The following is a 13,862-nucleotide window of genomic DNA, read 5'->3' as shown; positions in this document are numbered from 1 at the left end:
ATAACGTATAACGTTATGTAGCATTACTATATGGCGTATAACGTTATATTGCATCACTCTATGACGTATAACGTTATATGCTATTACGTTATTACGTATAACGTTATATTGCATCTCTATGTGACGTATAACGTTATATACTATTACGTCATAACGTATAACGTTATATCGCATCACTACATGACGTATAACGCCATATACTATTACGTTATAACGTATAACGTTATATTGTATCACTATATGCCGTATAACGTTTTCATACTATTACGTCATAACGTATAACGTTACATGGTATTGTCACGTCCCGCGTTCCGCACGTGACGCCACGAACCAATAACTTATGAATAATTAAACACGACCAATAATAATAAATTAACTAATAACTAACCAATCAAAATAAAAAGAATTATACGACAGACAATCAAAATGAAATAAATGAATCAATAAGAAGAAACACTACAACCAATCAGCAATGACATATAAAATACAAATAAAATGAAATAATTAAATGAACCAATAAATAAAACAAGCCGCGATTCAAATGTATGAGATTTCTCTGCGAAAACACATGTATATACACACACGTGTATGCATATCTGTGTGTGTGACCCACTTCGTGAATCTGAATAATTGGTAATCTAATAAAATATAAAAGAAATAAAATATACTACATTACACCAGCATTCTAATAAAAGTGAAAATTGTATACAAGATTACTCTGCGACACACACATATATAGATATACACATGCGTACGCGTATCTTTGGGAAAAATTCATAATATATATATATATATATATATATATATATATATATATATATATATATATATATATATATGTATGTATATATATATATATATATATATATATATATATATATATATATATGTATGTATATATATATATATATATATATATATGTATGTATACGTTATTAAACCATTAAAACGCAAAGAAATAAATATATAAATTTACATTTCTACGAACCTAGAGAATTATATACGAAATCCACATTATGGAATATTCAACCAATTAACGATCCGAGAAACAATGAGAATAACAATACGCGCACATATACATATGCATATATATATTTTACATAATGGAAAATTACATTGTGAAATGTATATATATATATATACACATATTATTATATCGAACAATTACTCATCTAATATACAAAACCACCTTGTAAAAATTACATTACTGAACATTCAACTAAACCAACTGAAGATTTAGTATAATAATATATAATAATATAATAATATATATATATACATAGATATGTGAAATAGCGTTGTATATAACCGGAAACAATACAAATGTCACACGACTTCTTCAACAACTTCGACTCTTCGTTCCTGCCGACAACACCTCACACGATGACTGCGTCTTCTAGGGCCACTTACGGATTCTTTACAATTCTTCTTCTTCTTGCACTGAAATATCATATGCAGTGAATAAAACACGAAAGAAGCAGGATGAACTAAATAAAAGAAATCATAACAAGATACACACCGAGACAATCCGCATGGGAACCTCTGACAAAGTATCTATCATTAAATGCATAATAATCAAGATGCACAAACCTCATCTGGAAGTCGACACCACTCACAGCGTGCCAATGCAAGGGAGGAAAACGAATGAAATTGTATTTCGTGAAGACGTTTCACCACTTTCCATAGATCAGAAACTGGAGTTACACAACTAATAACCTAATAACAAGGAGAGTAATTGTTAGCGGGTCAGTTGAATAAAGGAATAGAAGAGAGTAATTGTTAGCGGGTCAGTTGAATAAAGGAATAGAAGAGAGTAATTGTTAGCGTTTGGGAGAATTTAGCGAAAAATAAAGAAGAGTCAGATTAATTGTTAGCGTTAGCGTTAGCGATTAATTGTTAGTGGTTCAGTTAGAACAATCAGAGTAATTGTGAAAAGAGAGTAACTGCCATTAGTTGGTTCAGTTAGAATATAGTCAGAGAAATTGTTAGCGTTCGGGAGAATTTAACGAAATTAAAGAAGAGTAATTCAGTTAGAATAAAGAAATAGGATAGAGCAATTGTGATTAGTTGGTTCAGGAGAATTTAGCGAAAATAAGGAGAGTAATTGTTAGCGGGTCAGTTGAATAAAGGAATAGAAGAGAGTAATTGTTAGCGGGTCAGTTGAATAAAGGAATAGAAGAGAGTAATTGTTAGCGTTCGGGAGAATTTAGCGAAAAATAAAGAAGAGTCAGATTAATTGTTAGCGTTAGCGTTAGCGATTAATTGTTAGTGGTTCAGTTAGAACAATCAGAGTAATTGTGAAAAGAGAGTAACTGCCATTAGTTGGTTCAGTTAGAATATAGTCAGAGAAATTGTTAGCGTTCGGGAGAATTTAACGAAATTAAAGAAGAGTAATTCAGTTAGAATAAAGAAATAGGATAGAGCAATTGTGATTAGTTGGTTCAGGAGAATTTAGCGAAAATAAGGAGAGTAATTGTTAGCGGGTCAGTTGAATAAAGGAATAGAAGAGAGTAATTGTTAGCGGGTCAGTTGAATAAAGGAATAGAAGAGAGTAATTGTTAGCGTTCGGGAGAATTTAGCGAAAAATAAAGAAGAGTCAGATTAATTGTTAGCGTTAGCGTTAGCGATTAATTGTTAGTGGTTCAGTTAGAACAATCAGAGTAATTGTGAAAAGAGAGTAACTGCCATTAGTTGGTTCAGTTAGAATATAGTCAGAGAAATTGTTAGCGTTCGGGAGAATTTAACGAAATTAAAGAAGAGTAATTCAGTTAGAATAAAGAAATAGGATAGAGCAATTGTGATTAGTTGGTTCAGGAGAATTTAGCGAAAATAAGGAGAGTAATTGTTAGCGGGTCAGTTGAATAAAGGAATAGAAGAGAGTAATTGTTAGCGTTCGGGAGAATTTAGCGAAAAATAAAGAAGAGTCAGATTAATTGTTAGCGTTAGCGTTAGCGATTAATTGTTAGTGGTTCAGTTAGAACAATCAGAGTAATTGTGAAAAGAGAGTAACTGCCATTAGTTGGTTCAGTTAGAATATAGTCAGAGAAATTGTTAGCGTTCGGGAGAATTTAACGAAATTAAAGAAGAGTAATTCAGTTAGAATAAAGAAATAGGATAGAGCAATTGTGATTAGTTGGTTCAGGAGAATTTAGCGAAAATAAGGAGAGTAATTGTTAGTCGTTCAATTGAATTTGAGTGAGTCTGATATCAGTTCGTTCAGTTGATTTAATTAGAATTTAAGTTAGGATTAGAGAATAATTGTTCGTTCCAGTTCGAGTTTAAGAATTACGAGATATAAATGTTATTAGTCAGTTCGAATTATAAAATAATTGTTATTAGTCAGTTAGAATTAAAACAATAGTTGGCTCAAGTTTTTGTGTTAGAATTTCGAATTGTTAAACACGTCCGGACACACTGTTGTTTACACTGTTCAAATTAAATAAAGATTAAAACGAAAAATTATAGAAGTGTCGATCTTTGTAAAACCGGAATCACCCCAGCGGCCTGCCCGTTCATCAGCGGAGACCAACGTCAGGTGAGTTAACTTTAATTATTATTAATAACTAATAATTAAAATAATAAATAATATCAATGATTAGTATAATTCGTCATTAATTCCGCCTGTAATAATTATTTATAATATAATTGTTTATTCCAAACAATCCTCTCCCGTGCTAGTATTCCTGCGCATAGCAGGTTAGCCGAAACGTGGAGATTGTTGACCAGTGGCCTAAACTCCGATCAACGCTACATAATCTAACAAGAAATATCTAATTGAAACAGTCCTTAGACTGTTTCTGGTGGCAGCGATTACTACATTGTTTAAAATTTCAAAATTTGGATAGCGAAACGTAACAATATATATATATAGATAAAATTTTGGTGGCAGCGGTGGGATACGCTCCACGGAGGATTACAGTTGGTATAAACAATAACATACGCTCATAGGCTTAAAGTTTTTTCAATTTATTAACTGAAACATACACATAAACATATACAAAAAGAAAGGAAAAAAAACATGGCGGTCGCACGAGACTCACTAAACGAGGACACGATTACGTTGTTGTCGGAAAAATTGAAAGCGTGGGACGAGAATTTTCGCGTACTAACCGACATTAATGCATGTCTAAGCAGAGTGGAAGAAGACCTGCGTGCAAGTAGGGAATCGAGAGATACCGAAATTCCCACATCGACGCCGTTAATTCCGCGAGGAATAAGACCCATTAATGATAATTTTCAACCAATTAAACTAAAAGACACGATCAAGTCAGTGCCAGTGTTCGACGGCCATCGACCACCGGTATTTCAATTTTTAAGGGCATGCGAACGAGCTCGAAGATTCGTGCCGCCGACGCAGAGTCGTCCGACACCTCCGAATAATTATAATGGAAACAACACTCGTCCCCTATACGATAGTAACAACATCAGAAACAACCGCCAGGATCGAAGATTCGTGCCGCCGACGCAGAATCGTCCGACACCTCCGAATAATTATAATGGAAACAAAACTCGTCCCCTATACGATAGTAACAACATCAGAAACCACCACCAGGATTGGAGATTTGTATCGCCGTCGTGGAATCGTCTAAGCGACCCGGGAATAGAGAAAGATATTAGGAAAAGAGCAAGAGCAATAACCTGGAAAGAAAAATGCGTAGATAAACATCTCAAAGGAGATCCAAGTCAAAGGAGGGATGCTGATTATTTGAAACAACCAACCTTCCAATACAAACACTGTTCCGTTGCTGCGATAAAAGACGATGTTACTTTAAGTAGCAAGAGGACGCACGGCACCACAGACGAAATCATGAGTGAAAAATCTCCCGAATCCCCAGCCAAAATAAACAACACTAATATCAAAGAACTTTCAGAAGAGGCAGAAACTAGGAAATTGAACGACGAAACGAAAGGCGACGTTTATCCCCTGCCTAATATCACGGTTGACTCGGCAAGAATACAAAAGCAAGGTTCCACGAATTTTGTGAACGTTTCAAATATAATACGAAAAGAGATAGCGAGCGTATCACCCTCAAAAACTTCTATAAAACCATCAGAAAGTAACTTTATCGAACTCAAAGTCAAGCCATTAAATTCTAAGAAAACTCAGACTATAGAGAATAAAAGTATAGCCATCCCTAAACCCAAAACAGAATCTATAAGCAAAAAGGTTTGTAATAAAAATTCAAAGAATAATTCTAAATCTACTGAAAATATTCCTAAACGTCCCATACAAGTATCACCGGGTGTTGGACTCAGATTCGGACGTCGACCTTTCCGGATGGTTTCAATAGAAATAAAAGAAACCTCAAATACTCCTACCGCGAGAATAGTCTCCCCAGATTTGAACACGAAGGCGAATCTACTGCTAGACTCCGGATCAGAAATTAATATTATCAAGAAACCTGCCTTACCCGAGTCAGCGATCATCAACGAGCAAGAGATAATTGAAGTTCGAGGAATTACGGCAACGAGCCTGGTCACCCTAGGGCAGACAATAATACAGGTTGCGGGCCACCCCGTTACTTTCCATGTAGTTGATGATTCCCTGCTGATCAATCAAGACGGAATCTTAGGTTCCGAATTTTTTGCAAAATACAGAGCCCGTTTGGATTACGGGCAAAAACATATCAAATGGGGGGATATCTACATCCCGTTTGATACAAAAGAAAAGATAATTGTGCCGAAACGAAGTTCGGTACCCTGTACCATAAATATCGCAAATCCGGAGGAAATTGAGGGATTCATCCCCAAAATCGAACCGATTAAGGGAGTCTATTTCGGAAATGCGGTCGTGAAAAACCATAAGGGACGTGGTTATTTAAGAATAATTAATACCACCTCGAGGGATTACGAATTTACCGTACCCACAATAGTAATAAAAAAATTTGCAACTCCTACTCCGCCCTCTGATACTACGTGCAACGCCGTTTCAGCATCTGAGGGAAATAGGTTCGACAAAATAATGGAATTATTGCGACTAGAGCATTTAAATGAAGAAGAAAAGAGGAACGTCGAAGCGCTAATACGGAAGAATCAAGATAGATTTCATCTCCCAGGGGAGACACTAGAAGGAACAGACGTTTTACAACACGAAATTGCTACCACAGATGAGATACCGATCAATGTTAAACAATACCGGTATCCTCCCGTACATCGGGAAGAAATAAACCGCCAGATTCAAGAACTACTAGAAACGGACGTTGTGGAATCATCGACATCTCCGTATAACTCCCCATTATGGATCGTGCCGAAAAAACCGGACTCTCAAGGTAATAAACGATGGAGAATGGTTATTGATTACAGGAAATTAAATGACAAAACAATAGGCGATGCCTATCCACTACCCAATATCACTGAAATATTGGACCAATTGGGAAGTGCGAAATACTTTTCCACGTTCGATCTAGCATCTGGGTTCCACCAAATCCGTATGTCATCGAAAGATGCCCACAAAACTGCATTCTCGACGCCATATGGTCATTTTCAGTTCAAACGAATGCCTTTCGGACTGAAAAATGCACCAGCAACGTTCCAGCGGTTGATGAATTCGATACTGTCAGGGTTGCAAGGAATAGAGCTGTTCGTTTATCTGGATGATATAGTAATTTATTCCACATCCATTCACGAACATGAGATTAAATTTAATCGACTTATGGACAGATTACGGAGAGCTAAATTGCAACTGCATCCGGACAAGTGCGAATTCTTACGGCACGAAGTAAAATATTTGGGACATGTAATCAGTGAGAATGGAGTTAAACCTGACCCAAAGAAAATCGAGGCAGTTTCAAATTTTCCACGGCCAAGGAAATCAAAAAATGTTAAACAATTTTTGGAATTAGCCATGTTCTCCTACAATACCTCCGTATACGAAGGAACAAAATTCTCCCCACACGAACTAGTCTTTGGGCACTTAGCCAGAGAACCTACTGGCGAGATGATAACCGAGGAGAATATGGAACCAACATATGCAGAGTATCTCAGAGACCTGTTCGATAAAATCGTCACCGTTCAACAAATGGCAAGAGAAAATCTGATAAAATCCAAATTAAAGTCAAAAGAATACTATGACAGACGAATCAACCCGCAAAATTTCAAAATAGGAGATCTAGTATATCTATTAAAGGAACCCAGAAGAGGAAAATTTTCCGACCAATATTCGGGACCGCATAAAGTGTTGGAAATTTTAGAAAACCAAAACGTCATGATTGAAGTGAAAGGGATTCCGCGAACTGTGCACTTAAATAAGTTAAAATTAGCGCATAACCGAAATAAACAATAAACGAAACGTTTTCAGAAGGTAACACAGTACAGTAGTATGTAGTGTAGTGCTGCTCGTCGAATAATGCGGATAATGGAAACCTAAAAAGAAAAGGAAATTACTATGTACTTTCTAAACATTACACAAATATAAAATGTATTAATTCAATAAAGTGATTAAAACGGCGAAAGTGAAAAGTACCTTGTGAACAATTAACTATTGTAAAAGGAAGTGTATATGCAAAGACAGGCCATAAGCCCGTATTCGTAAAACATAACGTATGACAGCCATCTGAAACAAATGGAAGAATTAACCTCAATTACCTTAATACAAAATATAATAGTACTAAACGATTATAACAATATCGTGGTTAAACCAAAGTAAGTGCGACACTGCTTGTCGAATAGTGCAGATAGTGGAAACCTAAAAACAAAAGAAAGATTACTATTTGCATTCTATAAAACGTGTTAATTCAATAACATAATTAAAGGCAGTGAAAGTAAAAAGTACCTAATCTACAATTAATCATTGTAGAAGGAAGTGTACATGCAGGAATTCCGCAGAGATAAATTATGGACCCACTCCGTAGAACATAGAATACGACTGCCAGCTGAAACGAATGCAAGAACTGGCCTCAATTGCCTTGACATATATGAAAAGAAATAATACTATTAAAACTTACAACAAGATTGCCAATTACGTTGGGTAGGTGTCTTGCGTGAGCGACATAGCGTGTAGACTTGGAGAATAAAGACGAAGTAACTATGAACAGTAATAATATAGTGTACAAGTTCTAATCAATAATACATGAATTAGTCTCGACTTACATTACATGATTATTATTATACCTCACATATAGAAACAGATTTGTAATGCACAATAGCGGTCGCTCACACAATGCACTACGTGCATATTGAATTAATTAACTAAATGATATGTTTATACTCACAAATATAGGATGAATAAAGGTATCTGTAGTAAGTATTTTGAATATAATGAAAACCGGATGATGCCTTACACACGGTAACGCAGCATCGAAGGAATAGGATTTGAGAAACTACAAACGGTAATAATTCAATAAACAAGTTTTAACCAATAATACATAGATTAGCTCAAAAAATTATACTATACAAATATGAAATAATAATAAATCACTAATAATAAATCACATAATTACTAAGTAACAACAGATTAATAGGGAAGATATAGAAATAGCTAATAAAATAGAAATAGGCTAGGAATTAATCAAGATAGATTAGCCGAGCATTAATAATCAAACATGATTAAAATTAGGAATTATCATATTGTGTTAAGCTATTACAGCATTACTATATTAAATTACGTATAAAGAAATAAGGTTATATTACACAGTGGTGACTGGTGACACTATGCACGCATTAGATTAAACCAATTAAACAAAAGCTACATAAATATAAACTACCTTATAATTAAACAGTGAAACGATTCTATTAGTAATTAATATTTTCGACAACGATATAATCCACACGCTATTACATTAAAATAACACACAGTATATATACACATATTACAACAAATACAAAACAATGTTAAATTAAACATACACATTACGACGAACACAAAACTAGACGTTGACACTTAACTAGAACGGAGTTGAAACTAAGTAACAAAACAATTATTACAATATCAAACAAATTTACGAAACACCACACTCTTATTTAAGACGTACACAAACATCCATTTTGGAAATCCGTCGCGAGCGTGAAGCAGTTCTCACGCATGCGCAATGAACTACATGCAATAATTATACATACTAAAATAAATACAGAATAATATTATTCCCACTTCAATTATACGTCAACTGCTAAAATAAAGTCACAAATAATTAACAAATAAATAACAAAACCGCATGAATAAAATTCACCATATACTAGAGACATTCATGAACGGCCATCTTAGATTGTCACGAATAGGGAATAGTCCTTACGCACGCGCAATGAAACACATATACATAAATAATATTAATTTTATTTGAATTACACGTCACCTACTAAAATAAAGTTAAAAATAATTAACAGATAGATAATTAATTCGATATTGGCAAAAGTCACCACATATTAGGGATATCCACCACCAATCAACGCATGTATGTAGTAACTTTAATACCTTACAAATAAATTATATTTCTAATAAAAAATAATAAAAAGACGGGTACGATAATCTAGACTTAGGCTATCGCGACCCATACGAAGACCCTCCAACACGTTTTTATGCACACAAATCCAAAGAGCGCGTTGTAGATTGTGTGAAATACAAATAACAAAACTCCAACCCGCGATATTTTGTCTGCAATGCATAAATGTCAATCTTAACACGACACAATAACCCCAAAGAAATCTTTTGATGTAAGGAATTGTAGTTCGCGCTGTTGCCCGTTAGGATGGACCAACAAACAATCGCAACTACATCTGCTACGATCAGTCAAATTTCCTTCGGAAATTTGAACACCAAGGGCGGGGGTGTCACGTCCCGCGTTCCGCACGTGACGCCACGAACCAATAACTTATGAATAATTAAACACGACCAATAATAATAAATTAACTAATAACTAACCAATCAAAATAAAAAGAATTATACGACAGACAATCAAAATGAAATAAATGAATCAATAAGAAGAAACACTACAACCAATCAGCAATGACATATAAAATACAAATAAAATGAAATAATTAAATGAACCAATAAATAAAACAAGCCGCGATTCAAATGTATGAGATTTCTCTGCGAAAACACATGTATATACACACACGTGTATGCATATCTGTGTGTGTGACCCACTTCGTGAATCTGAATAATTGGTAATCTAATAAAATATAAAAGAAATAAAATATACTACATTACACCAGCATTCTAATAAAAGTGAAAATTGTATACAAGATTACTCTGCGACACACACATATATAGATATACACATGCGTACGCGTATCTTTGGGAAAAATTCATAATATATATATATATATATATATATATATATATATGTATGTATACGTTATTAAACCATTAAAACGCAAAGAAATAAATATATAAATTTACATTTCTACGAACCTAGAGAATTATATACGAAATCCACATTATGGAATATTCAACCAATTAACGATCCGAGAAACAATGAGAATAACAATACGCGCACATATACATATGCATATATATATTTTACATAATGGAAAATTACATTGTGAAATGTATATATATATATATACACATATTATTATATCGAACAATTACTCATCTAATATACAAAACCACCTTGTAAAAATTACATTACTGAACATTCAACTAAACCAACTGAAGATTTAGTATAATAATATATAATAATATAATAATATATATATATACATAGATATGTGAAATAGCGTTGTATATAACCGGAAACAATACAAATGTCACACGACTTCTTCAACAACTTCGACTCTTCGTTCCTGCCGACAACACCTCACACGATGACTGCGTCTTCTAGGGCCACTTACGGATTCTTTACAATTCTTCTTCTTCTTGCACTGAAATATCATATGCAGTGAATAAAACACGAAAGAAGCAGGATGAACTAAATAAAAGAAATCATAACAAGATACACACCGAGACAATCCGCATGGGAACCTCTGACAAAGTATCTATCATTAAATGCATAATAATCAAGATGCACAAACCTCATCTGGAAGTCGACACCACTCACAGCGTGCCAATGCAAGGGAGGAAAACGAATGAAATTGTATTTCGTGAAGACGTTTCACCACTTTCCATAGATCAGAAACTGGAGTTACACAACTAATAACCTAATAACAAGGAGAGTAATTGTTAGCGGGTCAGTTGAATAAAGGAATAGAAGAGAGTAATTGTTAGCGGGTCAGTTGAATAAAGGAATAGAAGAGAGTAATTGTTAGCGTTTGGGAGAATTTAGCGAAAAATAAAGAAGAGTCAGATTAATTGTTAGCGTTAGCGTTAGCGATTAATTGTTAGTGGTTCAGTTAGAACAATCAGAGTAATTGTGAAAAGAGAGTAACTGCCATTAGTTGGTTCAGTTAGAATATAGTCAGAGAAATTGTTAGCGTTCGGGAGAATTTAACGAAATTAAAGAAGAGTAATTCAGTTAGAATAAAGAAATAGGATAGAGCAATTGTGATTAGTTGGTTCAGGAGAATTTAGCGAAAATAAGGAGAGTAATTGTTAGCGGGTCAGTTGAATAAAGGAATAGAAGAGAGTAATTGTTAGCGGGTCAGTTGAATAAAGGAATAGAAGAGAGTAATTGTTAGCGTTCGGGAGAATTTAGCGAAAAATAAAGAAGAGTCAGATTAATTGTTAGCGTTAGCGTTAGCGATTAATTGTTAGTGGTTCAGTTAGAACAATCAGAGTAATTGTGAAAAGAGAGTAACTGCCATTAGTTGGTTCAGTTAGAATATAGTCAGAGAAATTGTTAGCGTTCGGGAGAATTTAACGAAATTAAAGAAGAGTAATTCAGTTAGAATAAAGAAATAGGATAGAGCAATTGTGATTAGTTGGTTCAGGAGAATTTAGCGAAAATAAGGAGAGTAATTGTTAGCGGGTCAGTTGAATAAAGGAATAGAAGAGAGTAATTGTTAGCGTTCGGGAGAATTTAGCGAAAAATAAAGAAGAGTCAGATTAATTGTTAGCGTTAGCGTTAGCGATTAATTGTTAGTGGTTCAGTTAGAACAATCAGAGTAATTGTGAAAAGAGAGTAACTGCCATTAGTTGGTTCAGTTAGAATATAGTCAGAGAAATTGTTAGCGTTCGGGAGAATTTAACGAAATTAAAGAAGAGTAATTCAGTTAGAATAAAGAAATAGGATAGAGCAATTGTGATTAGTTGGTTCAGGAGAATTTAGCGAAAATAAGGAGAGTAATTGTTAGTCGTTCAATTGAATTTGAGTGAGTCTGATATCAGTTCGTTCAGTTGATTTAATTAGAATTTAAGTTAGGATTAGAGAATAATTGTTCGTTCCAGTTCGAGTTTAAGAATTACGAGATATAAATGTTATTAGTCAGTTCGAATTATAAAATAATTGTTATTAGTCAGTTAGAATTAAAACAATAGTTGGCTCAAGTTTTTGTGTTAGAATTTCGAATTGTTAAACACGTCCGGACACACTGTTGTTTACACTGTTCAAATTAAATAAAGATTAAAACGAAAAATTATAGAAGTGTCGATCTTTGTAAAACCGGAATCACCCCAGCGGCCTGCCCGTTCATCAGCGGAGACCAACGACAGGTGAGTTAACTTTAATTATTATTAATAACTAATAATTAAAATAATAAATAATATCAATGATTAGTATAATTCGTCATTAATTCCGCCTGTAATAATTATTTATAATATAATTGTTTATTCCAAACAATCCTCTCCCGTGCTAGTATTCCTGCGCATAGCAGGTTAGCCGAAACGTGGAGATTGTTGACCAGTGGCCTAAACTCCGATCAACGCTACATAATCTAACAAGAAATATCTAATTGAAACAGTCCTTAGACTGTTTCTGGTGGCAGCGACTACTACATTGTTTAAAATTTCAAAATTTGGATAGCGAAACGTAACAGTATCACAATAGGACGTATAACGTTATATACTATTACGCTATAAGGTATAACGATATATTGCATCACTATAGGACGTATAACGTTATATACTATACTGTTACGAAGGAATAACGTTATATTGCATCACTATATGACGTATTACGTTACATACTAATACGTTATAACGCATAACGTTATATTGCATCACTATAAGACGTATAACGTTAATACTATTACGTTATAACGTAAAACGTTATATCGAATTACTATAGGACGTATAACGTTACATACTATTACGATATATCGTATAACGTTATACCGCATCACTATAGGACGTATAACGTTATATTGCATCACTATAGGACGTATAACGTTATATACTATACTGTTACGAAGGAATAACGTTATATTGCATCACTATATGACGTATTACGTTACATACTAATACGTTATAACGCATAACGTTATATTGCATCACTATAAGACGTATAACGTTAATACTATTACGTTATAACGTAAAACGTTATATCGAATTACTATAGGACGTATAACGTTACATACTATTACGATATATCGTATAACGTTATACCGCATCACTCTATGACGTATAACGTTATATCGCATCACTATATGCCGTATAACGTCATATTGCATCACTGTATGACGTATAACGTTATATACTAATAGGCTATATGGTAAAACGATATATCGCATCACTACATGACTTATAACGCCATATACTATTACGTTATAACGTATAACGTTATATTGTATCACTATATGCCGTATAACGTTTTCATACTATTACGTCATAACGTATAACGTTACATGGTATCACAATAGGACGTATAACGTTATATACTATTACGCTATAAGGTATAACGATATATTGCGTCACTATAGGACGTATAACGTTATATACTATTACGCTATAAGGTATAACGTTATATTGCAACACTCTATGACGTATAAAGTTTTTATACTATTACGTTATAACGTATAACGATATATTGCATCACTCTATGACGTATAACGTT

General features: G+C 33.9%; 1 protein-coding gene across 2 annotated transcripts; it reads right to left on the bottom strand.

Annotated features, from left to right (window-relative positions):
• Positions 1 to 7,574: 7,574 nt before the first annotated feature.
• Positions 7,575 to 10,109, bottom strand: LOC126927650 (uncharacterized). 2 transcript variants are annotated; one of them, XM_050743689.1, is made up of 5 exons: positions 9,165 to 10,109; positions 8,211 to 8,318; positions 7,944 to 8,023; positions 7,772 to 7,871; positions 7,575 to 7,684 (listed from the first exon to the last, which is right to left on the bottom strand). In XM_050743689.1, exons 1-5 carry the CDS (start codon positions 9,178 to 9,180, stop codon positions 7,632 to 7,634), a joined length of 357 nt encoding a protein of 118 aa, XP_050599646.1. In that variant the 5' UTR covers positions 9,181 to 10,109; the 3' UTR covers positions 7,575 to 7,631. The 2 variants fall into 2 exon arrangements, with proteins under 2 accessions (XP_050599646.1, XP_050599647.1); XM_050743690.1 differs by lacking the exons at positions 8,211 to 8,318; positions 9,165 to 10,109 and adding an exon at positions 8,970 to 9,040 and having other exon boundaries at positions 7,772 to 7,889.
• Positions 10,110 to 13,862: the final 3,753 nt, after the last annotated feature.

This window comes from Bombus affinis, unplaced genomic scaffold (assembly GCF_024516045.1).
Source record: "Bombus affinis isolate iyBomAffi1 unplaced genomic scaffold, iyBomAffi1.2 ctg00000182.1, whole genome shotgun sequence".
NCBI classification, from domain to species: domain Eukaryota; kingdom Metazoa; phylum Arthropoda; class Insecta; order Hymenoptera; family Apidae; genus Bombus; species Bombus affinis.
The sequence above is the reverse complement of the archived record's forward strand: the minus strand, read 5'-3'. Positions and strand labels throughout refer to the sequence as shown.

Excerpts from the sequence above, each read along its gene's own strand:
- LOC126927650 (XM_050743689.1), bottom strand. Across the intron at positions 8,024-8,210 it reads CCTTTATTCATCCTATATTT|TTACTTCGTCTTTATTCTCC; the intron begins GTGAGTATAAAC and ends TACTGTTCATAG. Across the intron at positions 7,872-7,943 it reads ACGTAATTGGCAATCTTGTT|CTGGCAGTCGTATTCTATGT; the intron begins GTAAGTTTTAAT and ends CATTCGTTTCAG.